Source organism: Poecilia latipinna, unplaced genomic scaffold, assembly GCF_001443285.1.
Source record: "Poecilia latipinna isolate Pla-1442-1.1 unplaced genomic scaffold, P_latipinna-1.0 Scaffold591, whole genome shotgun sequence".
NCBI classification, from domain to species: Eukaryota; Metazoa; Chordata; class Actinopteri; order Cyprinodontiformes; family Poeciliidae; genus Poecilia; species Poecilia latipinna.
Window position 1 is genome coordinate 183,878 of NW_015113207.1, and position 14,675 is coordinate 198,552.

A 14,675-nucleotide genomic window follows, 5' to 3' on the forward strand; every position below is an offset into this window, starting at 1 on the left:
AGTGAATATAGTGACGTATTTCAGAAAAAGAGGGTCTTCAGTTTCATTTGGTTCACTTTCTTGGCTTTCTTGGTTTTAGGTGCCAGTTAGACAGAAACAGGCTTGAGAGGGGATCTGTACAGATTAGACAAAAATCATTCGTACCCCGGGGGGATAGATGCGAAGCAGTTTCTACCAACACGCTGTTTCCAAGTTGCGTTTTGTCAAAGTTTGGACATAAATCTGATGGAGCATCTGTGTAAGGAGATGAAGATTAAGGAGGGTAGCAAAAAAATATGAATGAAAGCATAAGAGAAGCTGTACATCAAGGTTTCATTTACAGCCTCCGGCGACATCACTCATTTTGACCAAAAAAATAAAAAAATAAAAAATTGATTACTGTGGTTTTACCAAGCAGCCTAATTTAATTATTTATTTATTTATACTTTTATATCATAAATGAATTTGTATAGATATAGAGTTCTGTGAAATATAATTCATCAGCATCTGTCTTGCAGTTTTTATGCAAGGAGTCATTAAATGCAATATTGGGAGTTTTTCTCATTCTTGAGTCCTGTCAATTACAAACTGTTTAATTGTTTAAAAAACAAAAAAGCCAATTAAAACAACTTTCTTCATCCTCCTAACATAAAATACAAATATTAACATTAAGGTTGGGAATTGGGACATTATCTTTGTACGCCAGAGGTCGTATTTATTTCTGTTCCAGCCTCTAACATGAACTTGACATCTTGTATTAGACTTATTAAATGCGCTCTATTAGATTTCTCGTATCCCTCGCCATGCTCATGAAGCGCGGGGGAGTCACAAAGGGGCACTTTTAAGGAAAGATGGATGATGCGCTCTCCTGTCAGTCTAATTAAATGGAACTTCAGCATAATAATAAAAAAATAAAAAACTCAGATCAATATTGCGCTGCCACAGATTGAATCAGTGGCACCGCAGGAAAACTAGTTGTCTGCCCATTTTAGGGTTTCGACAACTTGCGAGACTTTCACTTGATTGTCTGTCTATTTTTTAGCATCATTTAAAACAAACCGAGTTTGTCAATTCCTTTCAAAAATCCTTGAAAGGATTAGAAACCCGCGTTAGAAACCTGTTCTAACGCGACCTTTCTTTTGCTCTCTTGACATTCACAGGCAGATTACAGTGACAAAACACAATTATAAAATCCTTTTCACAGTCAATTTGACTTAAATATGGCGAGCACACAGAAGTTCAAAAACTCTTTCCTCAGGCAAAGCCCACTCCCAGATATGGTAAGCACAGAGTTTCCTATTAGACACCTGAGACAATTTCTCTGCAGATATGATAAGCAATGAGTTTTCTATTAGATAGTGCTCTCTGAGAAAATCTCTGCATCGTTCACAGATACTGATCTGCAAAAAAAGAGCACGTTTTTTTGCTTTGAACATTATTTCCTTGAAATACATCTGCTCAAAATGTGGAATAATGAAATTTCATAAAAGCTTTCTATTGCTCAAAGCAAAACCTGCATAACAGAATAAAGAAGTAAGACAGTAAACGCTCCTTGAAGGGATATCAGTTTGACAAACTGCATCTGAAATTGCGGCGAACGTGGAAGGATTTCAGGTGAAAATGGTTGCCACGGATCAATCCATTTCTGTTGTGGCGCAAATGTGATTTCCTCTTGAAAATGCATTCTACTTCCATCTGTTTCCTTCCAGGACGTGATCTCCTCCCTGCAGGACCGCCTCTCATTGCGCTACATTGAGCACTTTGCTTTGGTGCTGGAGGCAGGTGGGCTGGACCAGAATCAGAGGTTGCATCTGCTGCAGGAGAATCAGCCACTGACACATGTAAGATTCCAGTAATCTGGACTGGCCAGATGTGTGCAAAGACAGTTTGAACCAAGCAGCTTGAAGGCATTGGCAAAAGCAACGGGAGACACTCAACCGTAATTGCTGGACAAAATTCACAAGCCAAGCAGGTCATACAGACAAGCACCGAGAGAAACTAATAATAAAATAAGATTAAAAAAAGAAAAGTAACGGGAATAACTATTCCTGTGTTTTATATAAATAAATAAATAAATAAATAAATAAATAAAACACCATTTTCACTGTGAAGCATTGTGGTGGCAGCTTTATGGTAAACGTAGGATGCTTTGACAAGACCAAGGACTCCAAACTACTTTACACTGCAGTCAGTCATTCACCCATTCATACAGTGATGGTGGCAAACTATTCTGTAGCTGCAGCTGCTCTGGGCTGAGGCTGCTGTTCAATTAGTGTCACCAGGCTTTCTAACCACCACCAACCAGTCAGTCATTGCTCCATGGACCACAATGACTGAGGCAGACAGAGCAGGGAATTGGACCAGCAACCAAAGCCCTACCCCCTGAGCCACTGTCACCCATCGTCCGTCATCTCTGGGATGTGTTTCTTAGGGAGTCACAGAGTTTAAAGGAAGACAAATGGATCTGAATACAAGATAATACTGGAAGAAAACTTGTTAGGCTACAGCAAATGTGTTTCACAAAGTATTGACTTATGGAGGAATTTTAGATTTTTATTTGTAAAAAGAAATTTACAAGAAGGCACTTTCTTCCCCTTCACAAATATGGACTCCTTTGTGTCGGTGTGTCATAATCCCAGTCATAAGCGCGTTTCACTGTTTAATTCATGACTTTACTTTCCTGTGCAGCTGGGTGATTTATTAGAAACCTAGCACAGAAATACCCCACTGTGACCTTGCAAAGATAAACACTGCATTCAGAAAACAGGCCCACTTAAAAAAACCATGATCCAGTGTTATGTGACTAAAGATGTTGCTGTTATCTAGCTGATGGAGCCCTGTTTCCCCAGGTGGTGCACAGAACCTATTTCCAGGGGATGAAGTGTCTGTTCCGTGTGTGCTTCTTCCCCAAGGACCCTGCAGACCTGTTAAGAAGAGACCCTGCTGCATTTGAGTACCTCTATATACAGGTAAAATGCTGGATTATTGGGGGATTTAAGCAGCACAGTCTCGTGGCGCTGTTGGACTGTTGTCTCTTTGATGTGCAGTGGGAGCCACGTGGGAGTCAAAGCTTTTAAGTTCCTCCTTTTTTTTTTTTTTTTAAGTTTGCTATTGGATTATGTATACCTTTGCTACATTTGAATGATGTTGGAGACAGAGATAAAAGAAGATAATTATAAGAATATGCATAAGGTTTTAAACATGTAGGTTTTGTTGTGTGCTCTTTTTTAAATACTTTAAAGGCAATTAATTAAAGGGACAGTTCACAAATTTTGTATCAAGGATATGCAGCAACTGTTTGCTAATATCATTCACAATATATATTTTTTTATCAATAAGAAAATGTTGAGAGTTTTCTACCACCTGACTCTGGTTCATAAACCCCGACAGACTGAGTTCAAAAAAATATTTTTTTAATTATAAAGAGGAATCCCGAAGTTCTTTATAACATTTCAATCCAAGCTCAAATGGAGAGGATTCTAGTTCCTGAAGAGAAATTTATGTTCTCACAGAGTCGCAATGACGTTATCAAGGAGCGCTTCAGCATGGACTGGAAATCTGACGTCACGTTACGACTGGCTGCGCTCCACATCTACATCACTGTGTCCTCTGCGAGGCCTAATCAGAAGATCTCTCTCAAACATGTTGAGTAAGTCCATGAAAAGACTCCGTTAATGCCTCTGTGCTGCATATCAATGAGCCCCACAGTAAAGTCTGCTCATTCACTGTCTAAATGAATAATAATTCGTTCTAAGAAGTATTAAAAGTTCTCATTATTCAAGGACCATTTTCCCTAGGTAGTTATCCATCACAAAATCCATTGCTTTGTGAAATTACATCTCACTAAATTCCCCCATTTATTATTCCAAACCTTAACTTAGCAAGTAATTAGTTAGTGCTATCATATCCACAGTAGCAGATCAGATTCGCTGTGCTTGTAATAGACTTCAGATTACAAAATGAAACCAGGGATTGAGGAGAATGTTACTTACCCTCACTGTGCCTTCCTGTGGAATGAAAGAAAATTTTTTTGTTTTTTGTCCTTTCAGATGTACTGTCTGTCTTGTACAATATTTTCTCCTTTGTGTATTGAAAGCTGCCGTGTTTTTGCTCTCTTGTCTTGGTCACAGAAAAGAGTGGGGACTGGAGCCTTTTCTTCCACTCACTCTCCTTCCCACGGTGAAGGAGAAAAATGTGTGTAAATCTTTGTCTCAGCTGCTGAAGACATACCAACATCCACCACCATCAGGAAACAAGGTGACTCTGTTAGAAAAAAAAAACAAAAAAACTTTTTTGCATTGATTGTAACAATTCTGCTACTTAAAATTGAAAAATGCCAAGCTTACACACACTTGATTGCAATCAACATAATTTCTCAATGCATCACTGATTCTTTGCAGGAAATAAAGTTTTTTTTTTTGTTTTTTTTTTGCTTACGTGGCTATGACTGCTAGATTGCAAGCCGTTTGGGCATGCTCTTCAGGCCTGCACATATACCAGTTGCATAAGAGTCTTATTATCCAGAAAAGTGTCTCAACAGCGCCCCCTAGAGCATTTAGGATTTATAGTAGGAGCATTTTACTTTGACAGATGAGCTTTTTCTAATTATCACTATGCTGGCAGGTTCCGCCACTCCAGGGAAAGCTGCAGTACATGCGAATACTCAACGATCTTCCTCCTTTTGGTGGAATACTCTTTCACACAGTGGGATTGGTAATATATGTTTGAATATTTGCATTTAAGAATACAAACAAATTACTCCCTTGCTCAATAGATCCTTATTTAAAATATTTTGAAGCCTTCAAATCTTTTATTCAGACCTGTACAGTGTATATAAAAATATGTAAAAAATGTTAAGGAGGTATTCCAGTGACGGAATATGTGACAACTTGTTATTTTATCTTTGTTTTAGGACGAAAAGCAGTCTGCCACAACACTACTAGTGGGGCCTCGACATGGAATCAGTCATGTTATTGATCTCAAGAACAATCTCACAACCGTTCTGGCTGAGTTCAGTAGGATTTCCAAGATCCAGCTTTATAGAGAGAGTCAAGGAGTAGCTCGTGTTGAAGTATCAATTCATGAGGCCAAGGTAATACAGAGTAACCTATGAGCATCTACACGAAAACAAAATCTTTTTAAAAATGTGTTTTCACACAGTAATAACACAAGAGTTTACGAACAATTGCTCTAGGGCAGTGATTCTCAAATGTCTTACAGCAAGTACCAACATTTTTGGAAGAAAGTAGTACAGCAGGACTTAATTGTTGTGTCCGAGTAAAAAAAAAACTAACAAAATAGCCAATTAGGTGGAAGTGCATGAAGGATACAACAAGGTAACCTTAACTCCAAAAGTTTGAAGTTTGAAATAACAATAAGGTACCTATGGTATCTAGAAGTCAAAATTCCAAGTGAGGAAACAAAAGGTTCTTCAAACCTCTTTTAAAATTGCCACTGTCCATCTATAATTTAGTGATGGCAGCAAGGAAAATTATTCTCTTCTGATTCTTTTAGAATTTTTTTCTCATATAAATTTTGTAAGGCATACTGGACTTTACACAATACATTTGTGAACATGTAGCTACAATTTTTAAAGTACAAAGTGTAGAGAAACACAGACAGCTAACTCCAAGTAGCTTTTATTGCTAGTTGTAGTTAGAAAATCACTTTGCAAATCACAGTGGTTTATGATTGGTTGTGTTTGATATAGCACTTCTATGTTTATTTATATTTCTAATGTACCAAAGTACTTGAACTACTCAGCAGTTTTAATGATTAAGTATACAATAAGTAATTACCAAACAAAATACTAAGGGTCCCTAAAGATTGCTTGCAGTTTGAGAACCATAGCTCTGGATCTTTGTAACTTTATTTGAACAGACTATTGTAAAATAATCCATCTATATTTCTATCTCTTCTACAATCTTGCAGCCTCTGGTTTTACTCATGGAATGGCCTGATGCCAGTAACTTTGCGTGCCTCATTTCTGGCTACTATAAGCTATTTGTAGACCCCAAACGAAGCATCTACATCCGTAACTTTGGTCAGTCTCAGCTGACCAAGCCAGGTAAATATAATAATAGTTTTATGCAAGCAATATTTATCAAATACATATATTCGGTAAGTATTTTAAGCAAAGATTAATCAAGCATGTAAATGGAAATCAAGAAAACATTTTTTTTAAGTGTTGAAATTTTTAAAAACTAGATTTATAGGTCTGCATTAGATACTGTCTGTAATTATCTGCATTATATATCAAGTCTACGTGGAGACTGATGAACACTGCTTTTTCACTGAATGAAGTCATTTTAACAACCTGGTTTTCCCCCCATCTCATGGCGCCCTCTGCTGTCTCTTCTTTCATCTTCATTCTAACTCATTGGACTGGAATGCCATTTTGCTTTCCCAAAACAGAGTAACATGAAATCTGCTTTTTGCTGTAATGATAAACTTTTAGCGTTCAGTCATGAACAGATCTTCAGCCATCTGCTGCATCAGTTTGTAGTCTACATCTAAGAAGGTTCTTACCATCTTATCATTGCATTACATCAGAATCTAACCCTCCAACCTCAGGCAATTTTCAGCCTTTAACATTCATTTCTGAAGTAAATAACCCCCATCTGACCACCAGCTGTTGCCTTTGCTTATCCATCTGGATCTTCTCTATCCCAACTAGTTCTTCACACCTCAAACTCTCCACTGCTCTGACCATTCTATCCTTAGATTACAGAAGTTCCCACCATCCCCATCCGCGAGCTGGGGCAGCTGGATTGCAAAGTGGAGGGCGGCGAGGGGAGGAGAGGGAAAGTTCCCACAGAGAGTCAGGAATTTCAAGACCCGTGGTTCCTGCAGAACCTCAACATCTAGGCTTGTGTCACATTCACCTTAGAGAGCAGCAACAGTTCCAGGAGCTCCAAGTGCACCCAGAGACCGAGCTCGACATTAACGAGAACTTTATTTCTCATGTGCCACCTGGTCGACCTCGTACCAAATCAGATCCCACACAGGAGACTACAGAGGAAATAGTTGGGGCTTTAGAAAGCCCAGCTGTAGAGAAGACAGGATTTCGAGTGAGGGCCCAAACAATGGGTCAGTCAAAGAAAACGTCACGGTACTTCTGTGATTCCTGCAAAGCCAGGCTAAAGGCCGAGGGTCATTCAGCTGCAGCAAACAGCAGCGGGAGCTCGGGGAGACATTGCTCCAGTGCTTGTGCCTCTCGAGATGTCGGGGCGGTAGACCTCATGGCCCTCCCACCTCCTGGCAATGAAGAAGAGGAGGAGGCAGATGGTGGAGGTGAAAAGTTGCAACCACCACCGCCTGCCATTGCTGCCCCACCACCTGGCTTCAGGGATAACAGTTCTGACGAGGATGATCCGAAAAGAGCAAAGAAGGCCCGAACTAGCATTAATATTGAGATTGCTACAGGAAAGCAGGCACAAGCTAAAGAAGACGTGCCTGTGACACTGATTGATAATGTGACCACAAGAACAGTTCGAGACCATGCCCAGGAGCTTGACGATGCTCTGGTGTCCACCTTACAGGCGCTTGAGGCTTTGGCAGCCTCAGAAGACTACCCACATCATCCTCAACAACCAACACAGACTGCAGGTCAACAGCCTCAGTCATACTACTGCTCACATTTCACTTACAGCATCATTTTCCTGATCAGACAGATACCAAATTAGCAATGCATGGTATTACTGATGTACTGTTTCCTATATGCATAGAGCATTTGTAGTTATCTATTTTTTCTACTCCAAAATTATAGCTAAAACTCAAAATGTTCCAGAGTATTTTTACGAAAAGATAAGCTTTATATAAGCAAACAAGATATTCATCAAACATTGTATGTCACAATGAGACCACAAAAGAAAGAAAACATGTTTAAGATCACTTATCAGGATTATTTTTTATAAGTAGCAAAGCTACAATATTTCCAAATTAAAGAAAAATTTTAATCTGCATGCAAAACTGTAATGCTTATCCTATGAAAAAAAATCCTGCACAAGGTATATAAATTTAGTGTAGAACAACTGGTCAAAGATAGTTACTTCAGTCATTTATTCCATTTGTGACCCACATCCATATACGTCTGTGCAGATATTTGTTCTTTGATTATTCTAACTGTGCTTTGTTGGTGTCGTCCTCAGGGTTGATTGTCTTAGCTGCCATTACACCTGAGTCATCACTGGATTCAGGTCATGAGACCAACTCCTCTGAATTGACAGATGTTTCTGAGATGGTGTCGGCAATGAAGCAAAACCAGAACCAGGCGTATCTCCTAGCTCACCATATCAACAAGGAGCGTATTCTCTGCCGCCGTGACTTCCCCATGGCAATCCCTGGCTGCACTGCAAAGACCATAGGGACTGGGGCTTTTACTGTGGGTCAGATTCGTGCTGGTTGCCCACCCAAGCAAGTAATCCTGAGTAAGACTGTTCCCTTTAAAGTAAGCCCTGGCCAAGATTCAACAATACTTAGGGTTGTGACAGAACAAGGTGGCACTCAAGACACTTCTCAGACCGAACAGAAAGTAGAATTAAAAGCAATATCTGAATCTGTCAAAGCAAACACAATTGAGCCTGATTCCAAGAAATCAGAAGAACCTAAGAAAGTTAATCCGCCACTGACAATTCAAGTCAATGCTGATCAGACCATATCAAACTCTTCAGAAATAACCCAATCTCAAAATCTGTCTGATGGTGCGAAGATTAAGACAGCAGCACCTCTTGCTATAGACCCAATACACAAAGCCTTACCTAAAATTTTGCCTGTGGACACAAGTGTTTCTGTCAAGATCTCCTCTACTAATATGTGCCAAGAAGCCAAGACTGCCTCCAGTGAGACCATGAAGCCTTCAAGCTCTGCAGAACTTCTGCCGGTGGACGATCTTTTCTGCACATGCCCTGTGCAACAGGAACCCACACCTCAACTAAGGCTAAAAGACCCACAGGTCCAAAAGATGATAGTGTTTCAGTCATCCTCCCCCACAGATGACGAGCGTCTTCGAGCCAAAGGCCTCCAACTGGCAAATAATAAAGAAAATGCAACAAGAGTAGGAGCTGACCCTACTTTGGCAAAGGCAAGCCCTCAAATACAAAGTAAGTCATCCCCTCATTTGCCTGTAAAGGTAGAAAGGAAGGAAACATCTGAAAACAAGACTGAGGGTGCCCAAGTACAATCCCACTCAGAATCACAGAATCAGAAATCCACTGTGAAATCCTTACCTATTTTAGATGATCTCACAACACCGAGTCCCAATGTGGAAAAAGTTTCCACTCTTCCAGCTAGAGACTCAAAGAAGCAGGGCAGTGACAAGAAGTCACAGCGCAATGCTCCTTTTTTGAGCTTTAGAAACCTTCTTTCAGCAACATTTCCTGCAAGAATGAGAAAAGAGACAGATGAACGAAGAGCACAGTTGCAAAAGGTTCGGCAGTATGAGCTAGAGTTTTTAGAGGAATTGCTGAAGCCCAAGTCGTCACAAGGGGAATTTATACCCCAAGGATCCTCTCCTGTGCCATCAGGCACTCCTTGTGCCTGCCAACTCCGTACCAGTCCTGTCCTTAAAGCTCCAGGCATATCCAGGGAGCAGCGACGCAGTTGTGACTGTAAACGAATGTGCAGGGGTATGCGACTACCTGACACACCAGTTGGCACCACCACAGAGACAAAAAATCGAGGCAGAGAGAGAAATATCTCAAAGACCCCTCCAGCTGTTCCCCAAACTCCTCAAACCCAAGGTGCTACAAGGAGACCTCAAACTTTAGAGATCAAAACCACAAGAATACGATCTACCAGTCTTGAGTCAAGAGAGCCAAGGGGAGACCAGAGCTCTTGCTTGCCCACCTGTACTTCTCGAACCGACTGCACGGGAGCTCCACAATACAAAAAGCTTCAGAGACGATACAGCATTGGAGAGCTAGACAATAGTTTGAACACACCTGTGTACGCTGAAGTGAAACCAAAACCCAAAAGTCTGGAGAAAGAAATGGAAAGAGTGAGGGCCACAGGATTAAGGCTCCCCACTCCTATAGAGCCAATTCATACTCAGTCTCATCAGGCAGAGGGTAAAGGGAAAAGGGGTGTCTTTTTCATTCAAGGAGAGGAACTGCTACGTGACACTAAAGAAGGAACTGGGGAGGTTTTGCTTACATTGCCCAGTGAAGACAGTGATGACAAAGACAAATGCTGCTCATTTTGTTTCTGTTATAGGAAGTGCGAAGCCGCAGATGAAAGCAGTGAGAAAGATGAACTCTCATATTCCATACCTCTACAGGTCCTTCCAGGAATGGAGATGGACTCGCGCACATTTCCTGTTGTAAGCAAAACACTCCAGGTCTTAAATGCAGAGGACTGCAGTGGGGAAGAAGAGGAGGAAGAGGAAGAGGAAGAGGAACCACAGACACAAGACATTGACCTAAGAACCTGTGGCACACTGGAAGGGAGCCTCGCACGAGTACAGGCTCTGCAAGGGAAAAGTTTCAGTTTACCTGACGGTTTTCTAAATGCTCAGCTGGATGCTAATGAGTTGCTAGCTATCCTTCGACAGTGTGCCAACAGCCCACAGGCTGACGGCGAAGCTCGTCTTCAGTCTTCACGGATAACAGAGTACAAACAGGAACTGGCAGTGCGGTTCAAAGAGTTCAGGGCATCGTGTCGACGAGTGGCAAGTGTCGAGAAAAGCCCAACACGAATGCTTGCTGTTGTTTCAGATAGCTTCCAGGTGTTATGCGAACTAACTCAGACCTTCATCAAATTGGTCAGAGGAGTCCGCTCAGACGCCCAAAGGCTACAGCTGTTGAGGAAAGTCGAGGAAGTTGCTATCAACTACACTTTACTTCTCCGTGCGGCGGAAGAGTCCATGGGACACTCAAGTAGTTTGCCAACAAAGACAGTGAGCCCTCAGATTTGCTCCAACACCAATAACATGAGCTCACTTACACGACCCATCAAAAGTCTGCCTGCACAGTAGGAATGAACCTGGCAGGAACATGGGTGGCTACTTTAGCCAAATTCATTATTTATTTAGCTTTTACAATTTTTACTAAATCTGCAATTAATCATTCAATTACAATGCAACTCTTTCATCCCATGTTTACAGGCCCTGAGGTAGCCTTGTTTTGAAAACAGAGATACACCAAACTAATGCACAATGGAGCAAGAACTCTACAGCAGGCTGGGTGATACAGGGCTAATCACCTCATATGAACATTCGCAAGATGAAATATATATATACTGTATATATAGAGACACATATATAAATATATGTATAGTAAAATATTTTATATACATATTATGTATATTTTAGTTGTGTCTATACAGCAAATATTATAAAATTGGTGAAGAAAATTAATTATAAATTTATTTAAAATATACTAAAGTAATATAGTTATAAAATTAACAATACATCAGAAGTATATGTAAGCGTTGGACTAAAATAGTTCAGAGATCTTGTCACGTAGCGACTTCTGTAAACCGAATAGTCCAAAGGGTTGGTTGGTTAGGTGGTGATGTGTTTGTGGAATTTCTTACCTGTTGTAATGCAAACATGATCTCTGTTGGCTGTGCTGGCAATGTGTGACATACAATGTACAGACCAAAATGCAGGCAAATGAGTTGGAAACTGCAAAAACAATGAACAAAAAGTATAAAATAGATTATATTGACTACCTGGGGCCCCCTTTCTGTCTTTACAAAAAAGCAGGTATGAAACACAAAAATGTTCAGAAGCAGACAATGTAGCAGAGACCCAAGTCACAGTTTTATCCACTGTACAGTAATGAGTGCAATTACATCACTCGGCTGTAGAAAAGACTTTACCACGGTATAATTTGTAACACGAACTGTGTACTTTACACCTTTATCGATTTATGACTCACTTGCATCTCACTGATTGTAAATGACATTAATAAATACCTTTACTAGCAAGTGAGTAAGCCTGTGACTAGGATTTTGCACAACCTCAAAATGATTTTCGGAGTTAAATGTAACCTTTAATGTTTACATATGTGTGTTTTTGTTTCATCCTGCTGCTGAAAACTTTACTTGAGTCAACATTACAACAGTTCATCTCCTTAATGCTAAAGCTGACCTGTTTCAAGATACTCTTTAACTTTTATTAATATTTTAAGATATTATAATAATAAAATCTGCTTTCTATGTGCTGTTACACATTGTGCAATCTAGCAAATATTTAAACACACAAAGTAGTTTTCTATGTATTTTAATAAAACTAACACACCATTTCCTGTCTGAAATCTTTCTTTGTGTCAGATCCTCTGCGCATTGCTGAAAATTATCTTTATGCCTGTGCTGGCCTATAATGTATCATGGAGACTGTTAAAAGAAAGTACGATAAAACCAAATTATTGGTGCCATTTCTTCTGCACCAGTAAAAATGAAAAGAGAAGGTTAAATGATTATTTCGAAAAGATTCAAGAAACTTATTACCATAAACTGCATGTCAATCTGGTGGAAAGGTAAGTCTAAGGGTAATATGATTAAAAATAATAGACAAATAATTTATATCATACAGCAAATAAAAATTTTCACCACATATTTATTAATTGAAATTAACTGGTCAATCCTGGAATGAAATTTGGCTTTATAAGACACTACTTTCTGTCGGCACTCTCTTTTAACAGTTTTTTCTTTGCTGCTAATGTTGCATTTTCATAACAGTTATGTAATGTTCTTTTTCTCACTGTGCATATTTTTTTATCCCTTGCAACCTTCAGGGACACATGTTGGAGCTGGAGGTGATGATAATGTACAGATTTTTTTAAAATGGGAAAAACAGACAAAACTGAAAGAGGAACCATGTTCACATTTTGCAAGTGGTATCCCGTATGGGAATGTATAATTTTACACGGCAGATGTAAATGATGTGATAAAATATTTGAGAGAATAAGACATACTTTTAAATCATTACTTGTAATATTAAGATTTATCCGAGCCCTTCACTATTTTGTAAATAGGACATGTCTGTGAGGTAATTATTTGTAGTGTAAATGTAACATAGAGACTAATGGCAAAATCCTATATTTTGAAGAATATCAGTACAAAGCATGGGACATGTTTATTTTTATAAACAAGAAAATATCAGACAATGTTTCCTCATCAGCCTGAGAACATTTCAGCATTACAAGAAACATTTTCTGTGTTTACCATTGTTTCTGTTGCTTTGCTAAATGGACCTCAGATCAATTTGTTCCTTCTCCAAATTGTGCATCCAATTTGTGCCTCCTGTCTTTAGGTACACTACTGTGTATCCAAACATTTCTCCCGATGAGTCATTATTTTATTTATGCATGGAAACAAATAATCATAAAATATTACTAAAAATATGAGAAACTTTAAATTACAAATAATATGTTTTATATATATTTATAAACTACCCTGTTTCCATTTAACGTGATTGTGGTCCCAGTTTGGGCCAGTTGACTTTTTGAAGATTGTCCAATGAAGATCTTTAGTCAAAGCAAAATTACTTTCATCTGCTCATAAATGTTTGAGTCACAAGATTTTCTTATAGTAGGTTAATTGTAGTTAAGATTAGGTTATTTTAAACTATTGGTTGTCATAAAGACCCCAAGGACAGTATGTATTGATGCACAGCTGTTATGTAGCCTCTAGACTCTAGAGGCTACATAATAGTCTCTAGATAGCTCCTTTTCACACCCAAAAGGTTGACAAAAAAGTACAAATTGGCGAAGGAGTGAAATGACCAGCGCTGCACTCAGTTGATCAGTCTGTGTTTCATTCACATAATGATGACCACCATGACTTGGTCTTTTGTTTTTCTTTTGTACACTTACTCATTCCTGTCTTAATTCACTGTCAATGATCTTGTCGACACTGTGGTCTTTTGTCTGTGTACAAAGTTACTTCATGTTTTAAGAGCAATAAAGAATATTATATAAACTATTTCAAAGAATTTGGAAATGCCATTGAATGAGCGAAGTTCAATTTAACATGCAATTTGTGTTGGCGCAACCTTTAACAAATGAAAGATTGACACAAAGAAACATACCTCGTTTCCCTTGGGCAAAAAGTGATGTTGACTTAAAAGTGTAAATTAATATGTTCAATCACAAGCTGGTAGTAATGTTTGTATATTGTGTTGTTGGTTTTATTGCTTAAATTTTCAAAACCAGCTTTTAAGCATCCTAACCTCTTTCTTGAGGTGATGTGAGAAAAAGTACCTAGTAACAGTAACCAGGTGTTCCTAATCAACAACTCTCAGTGCATTGTATTGGAACTCTATCAAGGTTTTTCTATTGTTGTAACTTTTAAGTATAATTCACAAAAGAAATGTTGATGTTAAAAAACATACATATAAAATTTTAATTTTAATTAAAACCTTAGTGTAACACAAAGATAGAGAAGAAATTACCTAATAAATCAAAACTTTAATGACTATAAAGATGATAAATGTTCACATACAATTTTTAAATAAAATGCCTTCGCAGTGGCTGTCAGAGGCTTACATCATCACATGCCTGAATGTCAATATTAACATAGGGCTTTTACCATGTTTTCTATAATGAGATAATTATAAAACACACCGTCAATCATTTTTAAATTAAGTATATTGGTGCACAGGTTTGTATTTTTATTTTTATTTTTTTTTATCTCTAATCCACAGAAGGTCAACATGATACAGACAGGATAAGATTTGTACGCCCTCTCCTAGT

General features: G+C 38.8%; 1 protein-coding gene across 4 annotated transcripts in view; it reads left to right on the forward strand.

Moving 5' to 3' along the window:
* The window catches only part of frmpd3 (FERM and PDZ domain containing 3), a 101,968-nt gene extending 88,063 nt beyond the window's left edge, over positions 1–13,905 (forward strand). For 3 of the 4 annotated variants that reach the window (XM_015042475.1, XM_015042476.1, XM_015042477.1), the window contains 9 exons: positions 1,689–1,820; positions 2,829–2,948; positions 3,492–3,628; positions 4,110–4,236; positions 4,603–4,692; positions 4,892–5,071; positions 5,911–6,046; positions 6,703–7,587; positions 8,130–13,905. In XM_015042475.1, the coding sequence (XP_014897961.1) occupies positions 1,689–1,820; positions 2,829–2,948; positions 3,492–3,628; positions 4,110–4,236; positions 4,603–4,692; positions 4,892–5,071; positions 5,911–6,046; positions 6,703–7,587; positions 8,130–10,951 (4,629 nt within the window). In that variant the 3' untranslated portion in view covers positions 10,952–13,905. The remainder of the gene's footprint in view (positions 1–1,688; positions 1,821–2,828; positions 2,949–3,491; positions 3,629–4,109; positions 4,237–4,602; positions 4,693–4,891; positions 5,072–5,910; positions 6,047–6,702; positions 7,588–8,129) is intronic. The other variant, XM_015042478.1, reaches the window with a different exon arrangement.
* Positions 13,906–14,675: the final 770 nt, after the last annotated feature.